Genomic DNA, 20,160 nt, shown 5'->3' with positions numbered 1-20,160 from the left:
CCTCTGGTGAAACTCCTCACTGTCAGGTGAAAAGAAGTGGCTGGTGATTCCACATGAATCGGAGGAGGCATGTGGTAGTTTGCAGCCCCTCCCTGGATCGGCAGAGGGGGGTGGCGTGGCGACCAGGACAGCTTGGAAGAGTGGGGTAACTGGCCGGATACAATTGGGGAAAAAAAAAGATATTCTCTTGTTGCATGATGTAAGTTTTATGCTTCTCTATTTTCACACAACTAATGAAATTCTCACAAACATCTGCACACAAGATGTCTGTGTGTATAAGCTAATAAACAAGCATGTAAGTGAGTCTGTTTGCGTGTAAGCAAGACAGACAAAGAGAAAAAGAGACTGAGAGAAATGAACATAGGTTTATATGTCAGTCATCTTCTCCATCAAACCCTCCTCTCATTGTGTCCTCTCTCCTGCCCTCAGGCTCCAAGGCCATGGACTACTCCAATGGCCTGTTTGACTGCCAGTCCCCCACGTCACCCTTTCTGGGTAGCCTGCGTACGCTGCACCTGTTGGAGGACCTGCGGGCGATGCTTGAGTTGATGGACACGGAGGAGAGGGACAACTTGCGATGCCAGATACCGGACACCACAGCGGATGGACTAGTGGAGTGGCTACAAGGACGGATTGTACGTTGTCCTTCTGAAAATTGTTACTTACCCTAATTTAGGGATTCTTTGTGGGGTCCTCGGGTAGCACCGGTGCTGTCGTTTTTCTATTCTACCGGGTAGTTCATTATATTCACCTGTGGTTCTGGGTCTAAAACCTCCCTGATTGGAGGCTGGAATAACTAGAACAACAGGTGAATGTAATAAACCACCTGATGGCAGTACGGGTGGTACGCGAGAACCAGATTAAAACACAATTTAAGTGCAAACATTGTGTTAAATGTATGTACATAAAAACAACTATTCTTTGATTCTAAATTTGAGAAATTTTCTGATGTTGATATCAATTTATGTCATACTGCAAGTAGTGCTGAGCGATATAGAAAATATTATGATAATCATAGCAAATTTTACACAATATCAATACTGTACATATATCTTCTTACTTATGTAAAAAAATACCATATTTTAGAGTCCAACTGAGGTTCATCACGTTGCTGTCTGGTAATGTAAAGTATGATATCAAACAAAAAACAATTTTCCAAATACTGGACCCTCAAATGTTTCAGGCCTTATTTTGTAAGAAATTCTACTTAATACGTTCTCTCATTATTATTGTTTTAGAGTTGTGTATCATGATGCCATCATGCCATGCCAATATCTGAATTTCATCCTGATACGATACCACTGAAAGACAATAAAAGATCCTTTTGAATTATTACCCAGCCCTAAGTGCAAGGATTGTAAATCACATTATTGAAATGGGTAATTTTAGACTCACCTTTTTAAACTATTTACTCTCTGACCAGATTGGACTGGTATGTATCATTACCATTGTGAACTGACTCTGTTTATTGTAAGAATGTTGTTATGACATACATTATGAACGACTAAGGGTCTATAGGAGTCTCACTGGAAATAGTTTCCATACTCCGAGGAAGCCAGAGCTGACTCAGACCGAGGCTCATGTTTTTCTCTTCCTCTGCAGCCCTCTGTTTCCACGTGTGAAATCTGAGAGAGCAGTTTGCTTTTGATTCAATTTCCAAATCACTTACATGTGAGAAAACTATTGACCCTTGTGTGTTTCTCTTATAACTCAAATCCCATATCCCTGGTTCTCTCCTTTCTTCAGGGTGAACCACATGAATTTGTGTGGTGTTTGGCTTGGGGCTTGTGTTGAAATTCCCAATCAAACCAGCATCTCAACCCTACATTCAAAGGCCTTTTACTTCACTCCCTTTTATTAGCTTTAGTCTCAAATAAATGGCAAGTATAAGCCAAGGTGTACCGCTAAGAAAGATGTAACTATCCATTCTGACAGTATCTTGGTTATAATTTCAGACCAACGGACACAGCTCAACAGCTGCTGAAGCTGTGTACCAGGAGCGCTTGTCACGACTGGAGAATGACAAGGAGTGCCTCATTCTGCAGGTGTGTGAGCTAACAACTTTGTCGGTCATGAATAACTTAAGTAGTTGCTCAGAAATAGGAAATCCACTTTGCAAACCATTTAGAAGTCAACCTATGTTTGCTCTTGAAGTATTTTCTACTGTGGGTAATAAAGGTGACTTGTGCTGTAGGTAAGCGTTCTTACAGACCAGGTGGAGGTGCAAGGGGAAAAAATACGGGACCTAGACAGGTGCCTTGAAGAACACCAAGTGAAGCTAAATGCCACCGAGGAGCTGCTTCAGCAGGTGAGGTTTTGAAATGTTAAAGTACATTGAAATGAGTGGAAATCGCCTGTCATCTAGTTTTAAAACTTTTGTCCATTGTGGCATTTTATGCATCTTGACAAAGTGTGCATGTCTTTCGTCATAGGAGCTGTTGAACAGATCAGCCCTGGAGACACAAAAGCTGGAGCTGATGACAGAGGTTTCTAGTCTGAAACTGAAGCTGACTGCCACGGAGAGAGACCACAGGGAGAATGAGGTACTTCATCATATGAGCACCATCTCACATGTGGCAATTTTTTTAAAGCATTTCAGAGATAAGAGTGGAGTATTTTATTGGGACCTGTACCATTTTTGTGAGGTGTAAATTGAAATCTTGGCAGCCCGCTAGTCATTGTTTTTAACTCTGTGAATCTGGCTAGAGGTACGTCTCAGTTGGCTGGCGTACCTAGGGGTCCGTCATGTGGTGCAGGTTAAACTTCTCCAACTGTAACCGGCGGGGCCAGTCTGCCCCCTTTTCTTAGCAGCTGTTCCCATTATAACCCCCACCCTCTCACCCCCTTCTCTCCCCTCTGAGGAGCCTGGAGACTGTGAGAGTTATAGTTTCCATACACCCTGTCCACCAGCCTGGATATATATGGTGTGTTTCTTTCAGACACCGTAACCTGTAGGGAGTGGAGTACAAATGCGTGTTTATTTTTCTTTCCATGTAGGCTGTATAGAGCTAGCAATGATGTTCTGCTGAGTGCATTATGTTGGTCCCATATCAGCAGTGTGTATGTACAATGGTTATCATATTTTCTATTTTAAGAAAATTGATAGCTTGAAAAATTACTGCTAGATGCTGATTCACATTTCATCTGTTCTCTCTGTTAAATGATAATTTCTCCAGTGTGCAGGGCCTCAGCATTTTTACTGATTGGGACCCTGAGAGCAGGATAAGCGGTTTGGATAATGGATGGATGGATGGATGGGATAGAAGCAATTGTATAGAAATTGACCATGATGGTTCCTCTCTTGTCAGGGTTTTGCCTCCATGTGTGGAGTAGGTGGTTTTGTTCTTTCCTGAGGGATGTTATCTGTAAATGTTATCTGGTGCCTCGGGGAAGAAACTCTCGTCTTTGTTTTCAAGAAAGAAAAAAAAAAAAAAATTCCATCTCTCTTGCTCACTCACTCAGCATAAAGCTCCCTGATGCAACTTTCCCTGACACTGAAGGCATAATGGGTAATGGGAGTTGTCTCTTCCTCCCCAGGGCCTGTACCAGGAAATAACGGACCTGCGGTTCAGAGTGACAGATATAGAGAATGAAAGGCTACAATGTGAGAAGAAACTCAGAGCGAGCAAAGTGAGTGTGTCATCCGCCACTGAAGGATCGTCTGGTTACAGATGCAGATCTCTTCGAATTGTGAACGTGAACAACTGGCAATCTAAAGGAGTTTCACCATTCAGAATGCACCAGTATTTTGTTGACGACTTTTTTTTGCAACATTTGTGTTTTGATTTCCTCCGTTCTAATTATTCCTTCCTTCCTTTGACGTCTATGTGATCCTTCCTCCTCTTCTTTTCCTCGGGCGTTAACATCTTTCCACTACACGCTAACCCGCCAAAAGCCTCCAAAGGGGAACGCTGACCGGTTTGCGGGAGATGAGGTGAAGGAAGTTTAAGCTCCGGCCCGTGTGCTGCTCCTCTCTGGCCTAAAAGATCCTGTAAATCTGTCCACTGTTGCACGCCGCTTTCCTGGTTTTTTTTTTTCTTTTCCCCCCACCACGTTTTCTGTAAGTGCCTCCACCAGCTATACTGGGTGGGGCAGAGTTCAGGATTACACCCCCCTCCCAATCCATCCTGCATTTGCTCACAGTGCACCGGTGAATGGGCTGTTATACTTGGTGTGATGTTTCCCCTGTGTTACGCACCAGATGAGGATTTATTTTGTTTTCTCACAGAGCAGTTGCGTCAGTGCTCTCTTTGTAATATACACGTTCCAGTCATAAAGCTAAACAATACCATCTTGTTACTAGAAACATCTCCTTATAAGTTCTTTGTTTAGCTCGCCATTGTTCAACAAGTATGCAAGGCCTAGTTTCACGACTACCTGTCCAATATTTTAGTGCTCCATAATCCATACCAGCCCCGGAGCTGTGTTTTGTGTTTAGTGGATGGGTGTGTGTGTGTGTGGGGGGGGGGGGGGTATGGTTTGCTTTGCAAAATCTCGACGAAAGACGTGGCGTACTTATCACTGAACACAGACCTGACACTGCCACCATTGTTAGTAGAGTTAGTTCAATTGGCATAAAATCAACACATTCCTTCATGTAAAACTAGATTTGTCTTGCCATTTCACACACGCGCGCGCACACACACACAGATTTCCCAGTGTTGAGGTTAAAGCGGTGACTTTTTGTTTTCTTTCCTCTGACAGGAGGAGCTGCAGCTTTTGCAGAGACAGCTGGAGGAGCGAGAGGGGGAGCTGAGGAGGCTGAAGGAGGAGGTCAGGGTGGGCAGCCATGATGGAGGAGATGGAGGACAGAAAGGTGGGAGAGCCGTTCTCATGTGACTGCGTCGTGGAGTCGGACCGTACCGTCTCGACAATGTTTATGAGCATTAGACATTTTACATTCTGGCCACCGGTGCCCCACCCCACAATCTCCCATACCCCCCCCCCAAGTAATTATGGGTACCTTGCTTTTATCAAGAGTTGAAGAAGTGGAATTTCCTCCCCAAATGATTTTTTTCACTCTTTCCTAAATTTCACATGCTCTGAGGGCAACACAGTCAAGAGTTATTACCCATTAAATAAGAGGGTCTTTTTGTTCCTCGTTCCTCTTATCTGTCTGCTGGCTCCACACGGCACATGTTTGGGCTGGATCCCTCACTCCTCCCACCCACAGCCGACATTTCCTTATCACCTCTCGGTAGAGGAATGCCATCCATTTGGAGGGGGAGTCACTCATACCGCTGTGTCAGTAAACATTTACCATACATCCCCGTGCTGCTGAGCTACCAGTTCAAGCACTCCTGCAACGTGGCACGTCCTGCACCTCCCACCAGAACATCCCCTAGTTCTAATGGGAGAAGCCCGCAAGAACAGGATGGTTTTGAGATTACTGAGTGATCCGTCTTGGCATGTGAGGTTCTGGTCTCATACTCTTGCTGTGGAAAAGACACACACGCCAGCATGTATGTGTCTCCCGCACTGTGTTAAATGCTATTCACGTGAACGAACTTCATGTGCACAGGGCTTGACTTGTAGTTAAAACTGGCTAATTATTAGTTGCCATCAGAACCCACAAGCCAGATGTGCTTATGGGTACTGAGGGTACCAAACTGTCACTTGCTGCATTTCCATCCAAATGTTTTTGATTTTTACCCCCGTCTTTCTCCCCAGTTGTATCCAGCCAATTACCCAACTCTTCCGAGCCGTCCTGGTCGCTGCTCCACCCCCACCTGCAGACATGGCCAATTGTGTCTGTAGCGACGCCCGACCAAGTGGGAGGTAACACAGGGATTCGAACCGGCAATCCCTGTGTTGGTAGGCAACGGAATAGACCGCCACGCTACCCGGACGCCGACCCACGTTTTTTTGTTATACGCAGTTTGTTGTTTCAAATAACAAAAAAAGCTTGATGGAAATGGCAAACGTCAAATAAAATCCCCCAAATTTGCATAAAGGTGTTAACGCTCGCTGGAGGTGGATAAAGGTTCTGTTCAGCAAAAAGAAATGTGATAAATTTCAACAGAAATGCATTTGCTTAAAGATATTTTTTAATCTAAATAGAATTTAGTCACATGATCAGCTGTCCCACATCACTGGTCCATCTCTGTCGTGGGTGTGGAACTGTGGATGTAGACCTACATATGTTCAGGATTTTATTCCTGTAAACACATCTGATGGAAATGCACTTAAATCAGCATCATTTCTTTGCTGCATTAAAGTAGCCGCTTGAAATTTATTTGGAAGTTCGATGGAAACACCGTGTGCATCATGTGCAGCGTGGGAGAGATATGTTCATCAGGACTGTTTACTTGTTTAAAGCCAAGAGAGACAACCTCACTATCTGCAAAACGTTTTTCTGTTTTTTTTTTCCCCAAAAAATTTAATTGCATCATGTTCACACAACGCTGTGGAAAACCAAGTTGACATTATAATCGGTGTATTCCAGCTGGGGTGTAATCCAGAAAGCAGATTTAGTTAAAACTCTGGGTGGTAACTGACTCAGTTGCCATGGTAACTGACCCAGAGTTTGAGTTACCTCTTTCTGGAATGGAAAACCCAGAGTTGGGGAATCCAGGTGGCGTAGTGGTCTATTCCGTTGTGGGGGAATAGACGGAGGGGAAAAACGGGGATTGCCCGTTCAAATCCCCATGTTACCTTCGGCTTGGTCGGGCGTCCCTACAGACACAATTGGCCGTGTCTGCGAATGGGAAGTCAGATGTGGGTATGTGTCCTGGTTGCTGCACTAGCGCCTCCTCTGGTTGGTCAGGGTGCCTGTTGGGGGGTGGCGGGAATAGCATGATCCTCCCACGCGCTACGACCCCCTGGTGAAACTCCTCACTGTCAGGTGAAAAGAAGCGGCTGGCGACTCCACATGTATCGGAGGAGGCATGCGGTAGTCTGCAGCCTGCCCCGGGTGTGTTGACAGAGGGGGTGGAGCAGCGACCGGGGCGGCTTGGAAGAGTGGGGTCATTGGCCAAGTACAAATGGAAGAAAAATGGGGAGAAACACTCCCCCCCCCCCCCCTCAAAAAAAGAAAACCCCAAGTTTCCCACATCTCAGGGTTAACAAACCTAGAGTTTTCACTAAACGCGCTTCCTGGAGTACACCCCTGGTCTCCTGTCTGTGTGCACTGGTGTCAGAACCGCTCGAGTCGTCTGTCTTTATTTATTCCATCTCATGTCTGAGTTTTTTTTTTTGGCTGTTTTTGTTTTTGCAGATTCTGAGATGTTGAAGATGAAGAGGGCGCTGGAGTCCCTGATGTCAGCCAATGATGAGAAGGTGTGGCACGCTCTGACGCCGACGTTATAAGTGGCGGTTCAAAATTGCCACTTCGATATGCTCAAGGAAAACTTTTGGGAACTTTACGACGTGCACATTGACTCCCGTTCAAAATGTGGTGTGTAATCCTTTTTCTACAGGAGCGAAGGATAGAGGAGCTGCAGCAGTCTCTCACACAGTTCAAGAAAGTGCAGGAACTGGTAAAAGGTAAGGCCTTGCTCGAAGGCAACATCATAAATCCCACTACTATTAAGGTATTTGCTGTTTATGACATTGAATAAAGAGCTGATGAAGTGTCTGGGTTCAGGTTCGGTACATGTTCTGCAGAACAGAGCACATCAGATAGTCATGCATCACGGTCTTAATTGTCCCCATGACAGAGAAGTTGAACGAAGGCGACTACGATGATCCCTGCATTCCTGCAGCCGCGGAGGAGGATTCGACATTGGACGGGGAGACAGGAAGGAGCTCGGGCGAGGTAAACACCACCTCTGTCAAAACAATTCACATACAGGATGAACCCCAGACTAGAGACTTCCTTAGAAAAACCCAAATTCGGGCCTCCAGCTCCAACATTGCTGTTCCCAGGGATTCAGAGTTCAGTGGTCCTGTTTTGATCATTAGAGGGAGCGATAGTAACCCCTTCATCCCCCTCATCCCCGATGATGAGTTCATCTGACATCTGCTGTTTTGAAAAGTCGAAGCAAGTTTATCCTTCTCTCTGTCTCTCCCTCTCTCTCTCTCCCTCCCTCTCTCTCCCTTTCCCTCCCTCCCTCCCCCCTCTTCTGGGTTGACTTTTGGTTCTACACTGACATGAACAATTTAATGATTTCTTTAAGCATTTATTTATTTTATTATTTATTTTATTATTTTATCTCTTCAATTTATTCTTTTATTGTGTTGTGGCGGCCATCCTGTATTGCATTTCATGTTTTCTGCCTTGAGCACACCAAAACAAACTCCTATCAACTCAGCGTTGAAATGGCAATAGATTATTGAATCCTGAATCCTGAGTGATTTGTTCTGTAATACATGGCGGCTTAATCTTTACACCTGCTTTTTACATGACATGTCACTTAACTTGAATGGGGATTCGATTCAACTGGTATCCTGTATAATTCCTCCTCTTTCTCTCCAGTCTGTCCCGTGTATAGCGGTGCTCTCAGAAATGAATGAACTGGACCAGGAGAGGCAGCTACAGGCACAGGCAGCAGAAAGGTGACTCTTTGCCATCCCATTCTACAACAACACCCCCCCCCCCCCCGGTGTTGTCATTTATCCTAACGTTTGTCAGCGGCCCTCAACTTAAGGTCTGACTAACTGTTATTATCATGGCAGCCCCCGGAATGTCCCACCACCTGGAAACTTGGCCCACGTACCCGGCAGTACAGGCCAGGTGAGACTTAGCCTCCTACAGATATGAACATGGTCTGATATACCAGCTTATTATGTCTGTTATGCTATGGCATACTGCACAGACATGAGAAGCTATTTGCAAAAAAAAGGAGCATTGAAAACAAGTATGGTCTTTTTTCTTTTTTTTTCCTCACAAAATGTGAGGAGCACTAAGAGGTATGGGATACAACACACATGTTCAGATGTATAGATGCATGGCACACACACACACACACACACACTCATTTACTGTCTTGCAGAAGTGTGTGTGCTGTATTTTAGCTCTGCATTGTACACTGAACAAAAGAGAGGCCTCTACTGAACTGAGTGAGCACGTCTGGTGATGAGTCCATCTCTACTGACGGGAACAGATTTAGTTTTAATGGTTTGTGTAAGACCAGTGTCTGTTCTTTTAGCGTGGAGTGCAGATTGTGTTCTTGTGACATCTAGTGACGAAATGGAAAAACTACAAATAACCGTTTTTAAAATCCCCAGTGAAATAATGTCTTCTTGAGCATCCTTTGACTTCCATGTTTTAACCTTCTTCTTTTTTTTTTCTTTACAGACTAAAAACAGAGCAGGAACTAAGTCAAGCACCACATGCGATGAGAGTTTTGGTACCAAGAAGATGCGCTCCTCTTTTGGCCGGGGCTTCTTCAAGCTGCGCGGTGGCAAGCAGACCGCCAGCGCCCCAAATCTGAGTGAGTCCCAGCCTAAAGTGGAGTGTGAGACATAGATAGACCCTCAGCAGGGAACATGGACGTCCCCTGCTCGTCATTAATGTACCACAGAAAATTTGCTGCTTTCAAACGCTCCCTTTGCTGCTGCAAAATGATGAACAAAGAGAAAGTAGCAAGAATGAGACTAGTTTGGTGAGTGTTAAATTATGTTGTTTTGTTTGGCGGGAGTTTCTTGTATCTCACTTAATTTGAGGGTGTTTTTCGCCAATTCTGTCCCGATTGGCTGACAATATGAATCAAAACAAAGCTCAATTAATCATTTCCTCTTGTCCCTGATCCATGATGACACCATCTGCAACAAAGCTGCTTTGGCTCTTAACAGCCCGTGCAGCTCTGGAGTTATTTCTCTCTCAACCTCATAAGATTTCTCTGTAGTTGTTTTTTCTTCTTCCCCTTTTCTCCCCAACTGTATCTGGCCAATTACCCCACTCTTCCGAGCCGTCCCGGATGCTGCTCCACCCCCTCTGCCACTCCGGGGAGGGCTGCGGACTACCACATACCTCCTCCGATACATGTGGAGTCGCCAGCTGCTTCTTTTCACCTGACAGTGAGGAGTTTTGCCAGGGGGACATAGCGCATGGGAGGACCAGGCTATTCCCCCCCAGTTTTCCCTCCCACCTGAACAGGCACCCCGACCAACCAGGAGGCGCTAGTGAAATGACTAGGACACATTTCCACATCTGGCTTCCCACACACAGACATTGCAAATTGTGTCTGTAGGGACGCCCGACCAAGCCCTTCTCTGTAGTTTTTAGGTGACTTGGCCTTTGCATGTAAGGCTTTGAATGTGTGAAGCCTGTATGGCTTTTCAGGTTTACACCCTTGGGTGTTGTGGCATTTGCTTAACAGGGAGATCTGTTGTAGTATCATTGGTTTTGAGACCAAGTGGAAGCATTTAAATGTTGAGCGGGAGGCCACCTGACCCGCCGGCAGTGGTGACGGATCGTGTGTTGTTGTTGTTGTTGTTGTTGTACCAGACATTTTCCAAAGGAGTTGAATCAAGTGCAACTGGACTTGGTATATATCCGTGAAGATGTTTTGCCTCTCATCCAAGAGGCTTCCTCAGTTTGTGCCTTTCTGACTAGAACAAGCTAGTCTGACTGGCTGGTGATGAGACTCAGAATTTATCCTCTAGGAGTTGTTGTCAGAGCTATTGATATGCGTGGCTCTTTGTGAGCCGATGTTTACGGGCGTTGGTAAACATCAGAGCACAAAGAGCTAGTCAGAAAGGCACGAACTGAGGAAGCCTCTTGGATGAGAGGCGAAACATCTTCACGGATATATACCAATACCAGTTGCACTTGATTCAACTCCTTTGGATAACCATGACCTGGATTAATGAGAACATTCACAGACATACCAGACATTTTAGCCGTTGTGTTAACGGTTTATTTACTTTACAGCTGAGTCAGAACGGAAAGGTACAGACCACTTGGACTTGGCGGGTGTTCCTCCACGTAAAACTCAGGATGAAGCCGCCCTGCCATCTTCACCAGAAAACAAGAAGAAGTCTAAAGGGTTCAAGAGGTTCTTTGGAAGGTAAACACCCAGGTTGTCGGCCTGTGCCATTTTCCGGTCACATTCGTATTTTTGGTTTATCACATGATGTTCATGTTTGCAGGCTAAAGAGGAGTCACTCGACTTCCTTCAACCTTGAAGAGGCGTCAGAGATGGAGTTCAGACGGGGTGGGGTCAGGGCCACCGCCGGTCCCCGTCTCGGGTGGTCACATGACTTAAAGTATGACGCCAAGTAGGTGACCACAATAGAGATACAAATCTTACATTGCTGCCTCCTTTCTAACTTTTTTTCAGCAAGAGAATTATTGTTATTATTTTTGTCTTTTTGGTGGCATATGAAGAAACTGATTTGCTGTTTTTGTCTTTTCTCTGTCTTTCTCTCAGTGCCGTGGACATCCCATTCTCCCAGTGGAGTAAGGAGCAGGTGTGTGCGTGGCTGCAGGACCAGGGTCTGGGGATGTATGTGGCCCAAGGCCACGACTGGATCCGCTCGGGTCAAACACTGCTGCAGGCGTCTCAACATGAAATGGAGAAGGTGGGGTTACACTCCGTCAGTAGAAGAGGAACATCCTGATTCTTATTTTGAAATGTGTCTCCCATGGCATGACTCCAATTCACTCTCCCAAGACCGATTTAATGTAAATGGGTGTCGTACCAATTCACTGATTCTTAAATCCAGCTGCCGTTTCAGAATCAGAATCATGTTTATTGGCCATGTAGGTTTGCACACACATGGAATTTGACTCTGGTTTCATGTCTCTCTCTCAGTGTACTTAGCATAGAATAACAACACTACAACGCAACAATCTTCAGATATATACACAAGGATTAACTTATACAAGTAAAATAAGAGGTGATAAAGTGAAGAGAATATATCAGAGATGCTGAAATAGATGTTAGCAGATGGACATGACAGGGCGTACCAGTATACGTACAATGTTCAGTACAGTATATACAAAATAGTTGGATTTATTTGACAGTGTTAAGCGTTCATTTGATTGGCAACCCGACATGACACATTTACAATAGGCATACCGTCTAATGTGGGCGGCATGGTGGTTAGCGCGGTCACCTCACAGCAAGAAGGTCCTGGGTTCGAGCCCCGGGTAGTCCAACCTTGGGGGGTCGTCCCGGGTCGTCCTCTGTGTGGAGTTTGCATGTTCTCCCTGTGTCTGCATGGGTTTCCTCCGGGTGCTCCGGTTTCCTGCGCGCTGTGATGGACTGGCAGCCTGTCCAGGGTGTCTTCCCGCCTTCTGCCCAATGATTGCTGGGATAGTCTCCAGCATCATGGATGGATACCATCTAACATAAATAAAATAAGCACTGAGCTGTAAAATGCAGCACAGAAAAGGGTTCGGTCATTGCAGGGATGCCATGGCTTCTTGAAGCTGGAGGCCCGATGTCACCTTCAAGTTCACCCAGCAATGGAAGAAATGTTCTCCTCACTCCGAAGTGATGAGAAATGTATAATTTGGGATTTTTTTATATCCAAAGAGCCAGAATCTAGTTTAAAGCACCTCGTCCTTCAATTCACTTTCTTTAACACACTGACAAGATTTCCTCCTAAGAGTCCCCAGCTTGCAATTCATGACTTCGTGGCTGGGACTAAATGAATCCCTGCCATTCCCTGATGGTCGGTGATAATAGGCACTACCCACTCAGATGGAGCACCATTTCTAAGTTAGCTGCATCATTTCTATTCTCTCTTCTCATATTCCAACAACGTCACCCCAAAAGTACAAAGCAATAAGTCGAATGCAGACATTTTTAATGACGAAGTTTTTCCTCTCAAGTTTACCAGGGGACCTTCCAGTGCACCCGGGTGCACGAGTTCATCTGCACAGATGGTATTTCACGTTAATGTTTGCACGCTTCAAAGCCTCAGTTTTTTTTTTTTTTTTTAATTTTATTTTCTACTACTACTACTTTCGGCTGCTCCCGTTAGGGGTCGCCACAGCGGATCATCCGTTTTTTTATTTTATTTTGATATACTTTATTGATCTCCGTAGGGAAATTCCTCTCTGCATGTAACCCGTCATAGCTGTGTAGCTAGGAGCAGTGGGCAGCCGCCGTACAGCACTCGGGGACCAACTCTAATTGGTCTTGCCATGCCTCGGTCAGGGGCACAGACAGGAGTATTAACTCTAACATACATGTCTTTTTGACGGTTGGGGAAACCGGAGCACCCAGAGAAAACCCACCGTAGACACGGAGAGAACATGTAAACTCCACACAGAGGACGACCTGGGATGACCCTCAAGGTTGTGCAACCCCGGGGTTCAAACCCAGGACCTTCTTGCTGTGAGGCAACCGCGCTAACCACTGCGCCACCGTGCCACCCAGAATCTTGTGTTTTTTCTGTCTGTCTGGGTTTTAATATGTGTACTTCTGTCTTCCCGTCTTTTAAACCACCAGGAGCTGAATATCAAGCAAGCGCTCCACAGGAAGAAGCTGCAGCTGGCCTTGCGAGCGCTCGGCTCTGAGGAGGAAGACCCCAAGAACAAACTTGACCACAACTGGGTGACCAGTAAGTCAATAACACTTGTGATGGAACCTTTTAAAGCCTTAATGCAAACGGTGACTGCCACATGTCCCTAACTACACAACTACAGTATCCAAAATACAGCCTGAGTCACTAGTCCATGGTCAGGAACTATAATAATACATGATTGGGATGATGAGTTTATATGTAGAGAGGTTGGAACAAGTTTGTTTTTTTTTTTCTTGTGATTTACCCAGGATGGCTGGATGACATTGGCCTACCACAGTATAAGAATCAGTTTGATGAGGGCCGTGTTGACGGGCGTATGCTACACTACATGACTGTGGTGAGTTGGTTGGTCATTTTTATACCCTTTCAGGTTCTTCTAACGAGAAATCAGTCTGTTCTCCACCATAGCAGCCTCGAAAAATCAACAATATGTTACTACAAGGTTTTACTGTGAATGTCTTTATGCATGCTCAATAATCCAGGTAAGGAAATCAGTTGAATAAGTTGAATCAGTTCATCTGGACACAACGTTTATAAGGAGAAACATTTCATCACTCATCTAAATGACCTCTTCAGTCTCAACTGTCCTATCCAGGGACACCACATAGCCATAGTTCAGATTTGTGGACGACACCTGGGTTAAAATTAAATCTCAGGACACATTTCACTGACCACATTAACTCTGTAGACAACCACATCACGTTCACCAGGGAGGATGTGAGAAACGACAGGTTAGCCTTCTTACACTGTGAAACTGCAGTTGGTGATGGGGGACATTTGATTGTTGATGTTTACCGTAAACCAGCACATACTTATCAGTAGTTAAGGTTTGACTCTCATCATCCACTGGAGCACAAACTAGGAGACATCAGGACGCTGTACCACCGAGCTGACAACGTCTCCACCGACACAGCGGCCGGGGAAGGGGAGAAATCCCACATTAAACAGACCCTGGTTAAGTGTTGTTATCCTAACTGGGCATTTGTCAAAGCCAGGAAGACGCCCAAACAGTGCACCAGCCAATCGAAGAGAGGAGAAGGACAACAGCTGTCTAAGCATAAACCAATGGTGATTCCGTATGTGGTGGGAGTGTCGGAACAGTTGAGACATGTATTTTCCAAACATCACGTCTCAGTTGCTTTCAAACCTCAAAACACGCTGCGCCAGAAATTGGTCCACCCCGAGGTCGGGTCCCCCAGCACAAACAGAACACTATAGTGTACACTGTTAAGTGCCAGGAGGATTGTCGTGACTTGTACATGGGGGAAACTAAACAGACGCTGGCCAAGAGGATGGCACAACACAGGAGAGCTAACACATCAGGCCAGGACTCCACAGTCTACACCATCTACAGTCTACACCCATCTACAGGTCAGTGGCCACTCCTTCAGAGATGAGGATGTACACATCCTTGATAGGGAGGAACACTGGTTTGAACGGGGAGTCAAAGAGGCCATCTATGTGAAGAGGGAACGACCATCCCTGAACCAAGGGGGGGGGGGGGGGCTAAGAGTACATCTGTCACCATCTTACAATGTTGTGATTGCAACTATTCTCCAATCCTCTGTGAATAGTACACATGACCATTGTAACTCTAGTTAATGGTCACAGTATTTTGCATATGAAACCGATCGTTGGTTTTGGTCATTATGCGTATTGTTTATAAGGGTGGGGATACCTGTAGTCAGCTGAAACTGAAGAGGTCACTTAGATGAGTGATGAAACGTTTCTCTCAATAAACATTGTGTCCAGATGAACTGATTCAATTTTCTGTGTTTTACGGGAAGTCTGTTGTGACAGCCATAACTTAACTATGCTGGGAAAAGATGGACGCCGTCATGTGAAAACTGCTTTGGATAAATTCATTCAGCAAATGGCACGAATTATGTAAATTTAATATGGTTTAATTAACAATGTCCTGTTGTGGGTAGAGTAAACAAAAATGGTACACAAGTAAAAATATAGTTACTTTATAATGTTTACTCAAGTAAACATAACTACTTGAGAAAGAGTAAAAAAGTATGTTGTAAAAAATACTCAAGTAGTAATTTCATTAGATGCAATTTATGACATCAATGTTAAAGTGCAAAACAGTTAACAATTGAGTCCTTCAAAAAGGAAGAGCAGTCAACCAGGTCCTCATTAACGATATAAAACATACAGTGATTATCTCAGTAACTTTACATTTAGGTTTAATAGGGTATGAAGAACAATTTTTTTTAAACGTATATATACATATAAGTACATGTAATGGAGTAAGTGTAACGCGTTACTACCCACCTCTGAAAGTTTCAGATGTCTTTTGGGGGTATTTCTTGTCATCTGTGACAGCATGTGGGTGTTGTGGTGTTGAAATGACTGACCTTGTGTCCCGTTTTCCAGGAGGACCTGCTGTCTCTGAAGGTGGGCAGTGTCCTTCATCACCTCAGCATCAAGAGGGCCATCCAGGTCCTCCGCCTCTACTTGTACGATCCAAACTGTCTCAGACGGCGGCCGTCCGATGAGGTGCGTGGAAACGACACCGCTCATCATACCTGCGCCTCGTTTCGACATGTGAAGTAGTTCGGCTTTTAAAAACAGATTTCCGTCACTGGGTTTTGTGCTCACTTCTTCCAGAACAACATCACACCGGCAGAGATCTCCCTGTGGACGAACCACAGGGTGATGGAGTGGCTGCGGTCTGTCGACCTGGCTGAGTATGCCCCCAACCTGCGGGGCAGCGGAGTGCATGGTGGACTCATGGTGAGCGGATTCTGGACAAGAGAGGAAAACTGATGTTCTTGTTTCATCCACGGCAGTTGGCTTTTTCCCCCTTTTCTTTCTAAATACCAAGCAGGTGCTCTCTGTACGTTCTCTTAATTTCCTAATTTTCCGTTGCCTACCAACACGGGGCTCGCCGATTTGAATCCCAGTGTTACCTCCGGCTTGGTTGGGCGTCCCTATAGACACAAGTGGCCGTGTCTGTGGGCGGGAAGCCGAATGTGGGTATGTGTCCTGGTCACTGCACTAGCGCTTGCTCTGGTCGGTCGGGGTGCCTGTTCAGGGAGGATGGGGGAACTGGGGGGAATAGCGTGATCCTTCCATGTGCTACATCCACCTGGTGAAACTCCTCACTGTCAGGTGAAAAGAAGCGACTGACGACTCCACATGTATCGGAGGAGGCATTTGGTAGTCTGCAGCCCTCCCTGGATCGGCAGAGGGGGTGGAGCAGCAATTGGGATGGCTCGGAAGAGCGGGGTGATTGGCCGGATACAATTGGGGAGAAAAAGGGGGGGGGGATTCCAAAACAAAAATTTTAAATTCCTAATTTGTTTTGCTCTCATGTCTACCATATGTCATGTCATGTCATGTCAAATGTCTAAATGTCACATCAAAGGTGCTGGAGCCCCGCTTCAATGTGGAAACTTTGGCCCTCCTGCTCAACATCCCTCCCAGTAAGACCCTGCTGAGACGCCACCTGGCCACACACTTCCACCTGCTCATCGGCTCAGAGGCCCAGCGGCTCAAACAGGACTGTCTGGAAAATCCAGACTACGCCGTCCTCACCGCCACCGCCAAAGTCAAGGTCGGTGAAACCTCTCCGCCAGTTTAGAAGGGACTCCCGCTTCTGTCCTTACTGTGCTGAAAACCCTTACCTCTCATTTTCACATCACAGCGCAGTATAAACGGCTTTTTCTTCTCCGCTGTTGACCGGGTCTACGTCTCGGTGACATGGACGGTTTTGATGCTGAGGTTATTGTGGTTCAGTCCGCTGACCTGGTTACCGTCTCTTCCTGTGTTCAGCCCAGACGGCTCTCATTCGGTAGCTTTGGGAATCTGAGGAGGAAGCGGCAGGAGGACAGCGATGAATACATCTGCCCCATGAACGTGGAGATGCCCAAAAGCAGCAGTTTCCAGAGAGGCCTGCGGCTCTACGAGGACAACCTCGACAATCTGGAACAAGTATGAGTCTCCACATAGAAACTGTTAACATCATGGTTAAAGCAGACCTGGTTCAGGCTGGTCAAGCCACGTTTGGGTGCAACCCCATCATGTTACTCCAAACAAAAAGTGTTTTGTTTTCATACAATAGCCAGTGAAAATTATTGCTCGGGTCCTGAAACGTCGTTCTTGTTGAATGTTTTCATTTCATTCATAGATTTTGGCACAAAGCGGTTTGTGTTTGTTTTATAGATGGAGGACTCAGAGGGGACTGTGAGACAGATAGGAGCATTTTCTGATGGCATCAACAATCTGACGGTAAGAGATTTTTTTTTTCCCTTACCTGTGATCATACGCGTCCGGGTGGCGTAGCGGTCTGTTCCGTTGCCTACCAACATAGGGATCGCCGGTTCGAATCCCCGTGTTACCTCCGGCTTGGTCGGGGGCCCCCATAGACACAATAGGCCATGTCAGGGGCGGGGGACGGATGTGGGTATGTGTGCCCTGGTCGTTGCACTAGTGCCTCCTCTGGTCGGTCGGGGCGCGCCTGTTCAGGGGGGGAGGGGGAACAGGGGGGAATAGCGTGATCCTCCCATGCACTACATCCCCCTGGCGAAACTCCTCACTGTCGGGTGAAAAGAAGCGGCTGGTGACTCCACATGTATTGGAGGAGGCATGTGGTAGTTGGCAGAGGGGGTGGAGCAGCGACCAGGACAGCTCAGAAGAGTGGGGAAATTAGCCAAGTGTGATTGGGGAGAAAAAGCACCCAAAAAAAAAAATCATCATACAAAGCAGCTGACGTTGGTTTTGCGCGTTTATTCTTGTTGACCAATCCCGAGCAAAGACAGTAGTAAAATCAGACATCACTGGCTCGTTGTTGGAGGTCTACAAAGTGTGTCTGGGGAGAGGTTTTCGTGTCTGTAAACTCCGGGGTTAAACTCACAGATGTGTGTTCATCTCTGCAGAGCATGCTGACGGATGACGAGCTCTTCCCGTCCGTCTCTTCCGAGGTCACCATGGCGGATGACGCCTCCAACGTGTGTGAGGGAGAAACCGAGCCTCGGCCTCTTTGTTAAGCCAACATTGTGAATCCAAAAAAACAAAAACAAACTGTGCCACACTTTCCTTCGACTCCTCCGACTACCAGCTACCAATATTTCTTTTAAATATCTGTGGACGCTTCAAGATCTGCGTGTCTGATAGTAACCTTTACCATTCCCAGCCTCCACAACTCTTCATATTTATTTAAGTGGTCAGAGGTGTCGTGCATGAACCGAAGATGTTACCTGTATTGGACCTGTGTACCTCCTTTTACCTTTTACTTTAGTGGGAGAGCATCTACGTTTTTACTTTGTTTTTGTTTTTTTCTTTCTTCTAATGTTCAGAAACGTAAGTAGTCTTACCTGGTCCCAGTTTGTGGCCTATCTTTTCCTCTCTGAGTGTTTGTTTGTCCCTGTTTCTGCTTCCTTGTTGTGTTGGCAGAAGTGATGTTCACGTGTCCCGGTCACGGCGGTCTTACTTGTGGTCCTCAGTTCAGCTTTTTGCAGTCTGAGGAGTGAGCGTGGCTGAGGCTGAATGAGGAAACTGCAAACTTCTTCTTTCAAGGAATATTTCTCCACCCAGAGGTAGCGCTATGCAAACATAAGCCATGTGGGTGAAGGCATTTTAATACACACTGTTCTATTTTTTCATGTTTTTTTTAAATAAAATTTTAAAAAGGCCTTTACCGGAGGATATGTTCTTTGCCTTCCTAGTTAAGAATGACAAGAGGGGACGTTAAAGAGCTGGTCTAGTGAAAAGGCATTTTCTCTGCAGTTTGTACTATTTGTTGGTAATTTGGGGTAAGAATAATACACTGGGGCATCCTGGTAGCGTAGTGGTCTGTTCCGTTGCCTACTAACACGGGGAGTGCCGGTTCGAATCCCTGTGTTACCTCCGGCTTGGTCAGGCGTCCCTACGGACACAATTGGCCGTGTCTGAGGGTGGGGGTCTGTGGGTATGTGTCCTGGTCACTGCACTAGCGCCTCCTCTGGTCGGTCAGGGCGCCTGTTCAGGGGAAGGGGAAAGTGGGGGATGGCGTGATCTTCCCGCGCGCTACGTGTCCCTCTGGTGAAACTCCTCACTGTCAGGTGAAAAGAAGCGGCTGGCGACTCTACATCTATCGGAGGAGGCACGTGGTAGTCTGCAGCCCTCCCCAGATCGGCAGAGGGGGCGGAGCAGCGACCGGGACGGCTCGGAACAGTGGGGTAGTTGGCCAAGGGAAAAATCCAAAGAAAAAAATATATACTCTGGGTTCATGGATATATTAGAGAGAGAGAGACCAAATTAAACCAAAACAAGACTGAAGAAATACCAAGGGGTCTCTTAGGTCTGGCCCGGCCTGCACCATAACACATAACGAACGCATCCACGTCACATGTAGGGCTGATGGATTCCAGTCCGTTACGTTGTGTGCATGGGTTGGACTTAAACAAATAAAAGCAGCAGAAGCTCTTGTGAGCCTACAAGTGTGCGTCATGACATCGGTGCAGCGCCTACATGTCAGACAGCCGTGGTGGTTCACCCGCTCATAGTGACTACCTACCCACACAAGATGGCGGCGCGCTGTTTCCATTGTTTCATTTTTCTCACGTGTCTGCACGTTGTTTGTAATGACAATAAATTGAGTTTAATTATTGCCATGATAAAGGCATTTCATGAAATGACTATGTAAACGCAGGGCTGATTCAAATTACGCAACTCATTTCAAATCTACCGTAGCTTTTACACACAGTCCATCCATTATGACCGCGCAACACAAATGTCCGGATGCGGGAC

General features: G+C 46.1%; 1 protein-coding gene across 2 annotated transcripts in view; it reads left to right on the top strand.

The window, feature by feature from the left end:
* Nucleotides 1-19,063, top strand: part of LOC130108990 (liprin-beta-1-like) — a 29,030-nt gene extending 9,967 nt beyond the window's left edge. Inside the window, exons 3-26 of one of the 2 annotated variants that reach the window (XM_056275666.1) lie at nucleotides 430-635; nucleotides 1,956-2,045; nucleotides 2,195-2,308; nucleotides 2,433-2,543; nucleotides 3,538-3,630; nucleotides 4,705-4,816; nucleotides 5,671-5,814; nucleotides 7,217-7,278; nucleotides 7,419-7,485; nucleotides 7,659-7,756; nucleotides 8,417-8,496; nucleotides 8,617-8,674; nucleotides 9,239-9,374; nucleotides 10,817-10,952; nucleotides 11,035-11,163; nucleotides 11,316-11,466; nucleotides 13,347-13,458; nucleotides 13,671-13,759; nucleotides 15,805-15,927; nucleotides 16,039-16,164; nucleotides 16,799-16,987; nucleotides 17,206-17,364; nucleotides 17,596-17,661; nucleotides 18,309-19,063. In XM_056275666.1, the coding sequence (XP_056131641.1) occupies nucleotides 430-635; nucleotides 1,956-2,045; nucleotides 2,195-2,308; nucleotides 2,433-2,543; nucleotides 3,538-3,630; nucleotides 4,705-4,816; nucleotides 5,671-5,814; nucleotides 7,217-7,278; nucleotides 7,419-7,485; nucleotides 7,659-7,756; nucleotides 8,417-8,496; nucleotides 8,617-8,674; nucleotides 9,239-9,374; nucleotides 10,817-10,952; nucleotides 11,035-11,163; nucleotides 11,316-11,466; nucleotides 13,347-13,458; nucleotides 13,671-13,759; nucleotides 15,805-15,927; nucleotides 16,039-16,164; nucleotides 16,799-16,987; nucleotides 17,206-17,364; nucleotides 17,596-17,661; nucleotides 18,309-18,419 (2,762 nt within the window). In that variant the 3' untranslated portion in view covers nucleotides 18,420-19,063. The remainder of the gene's footprint in view (nucleotides 1-429; nucleotides 636-1,955; nucleotides 2,046-2,194; nucleotides 2,309-2,432; nucleotides 2,544-3,537; nucleotides 3,631-4,704; nucleotides 4,817-5,670; nucleotides 5,815-7,216; nucleotides 7,279-7,418; nucleotides 7,486-7,658; nucleotides 7,757-8,416; nucleotides 8,497-8,616; nucleotides 8,675-9,238; nucleotides 9,375-10,816; nucleotides 10,953-11,034; nucleotides 11,164-11,315; nucleotides 11,467-13,346; nucleotides 13,459-13,670; nucleotides 13,760-15,804; nucleotides 15,928-16,038; nucleotides 16,165-16,798; nucleotides 16,988-17,205; nucleotides 17,365-17,595; nucleotides 17,662-18,308) is intronic. The other variant, XM_056275667.1, reaches the window with a different exon arrangement.
* The last annotated feature ends 1,097 nt before the right edge of the window (nucleotides 19,064-20,160 follow it).

The sequence above is a fragment of the Lampris incognitus genome, chromosome 3 (genome assembly GCF_029633865.1).
Source record: "Lampris incognitus isolate fLamInc1 chromosome 3, fLamInc1.hap2, whole genome shotgun sequence".
NCBI classification, from domain to species: Eukaryota; Metazoa; Chordata; class Actinopteri; order Lampriformes; family Lampridae; genus Lampris; species Lampris incognitus.
The sequence above is the reverse complement of the archived record's forward strand: the minus strand, read 5'-3'. Positions and strand labels throughout refer to the sequence as shown.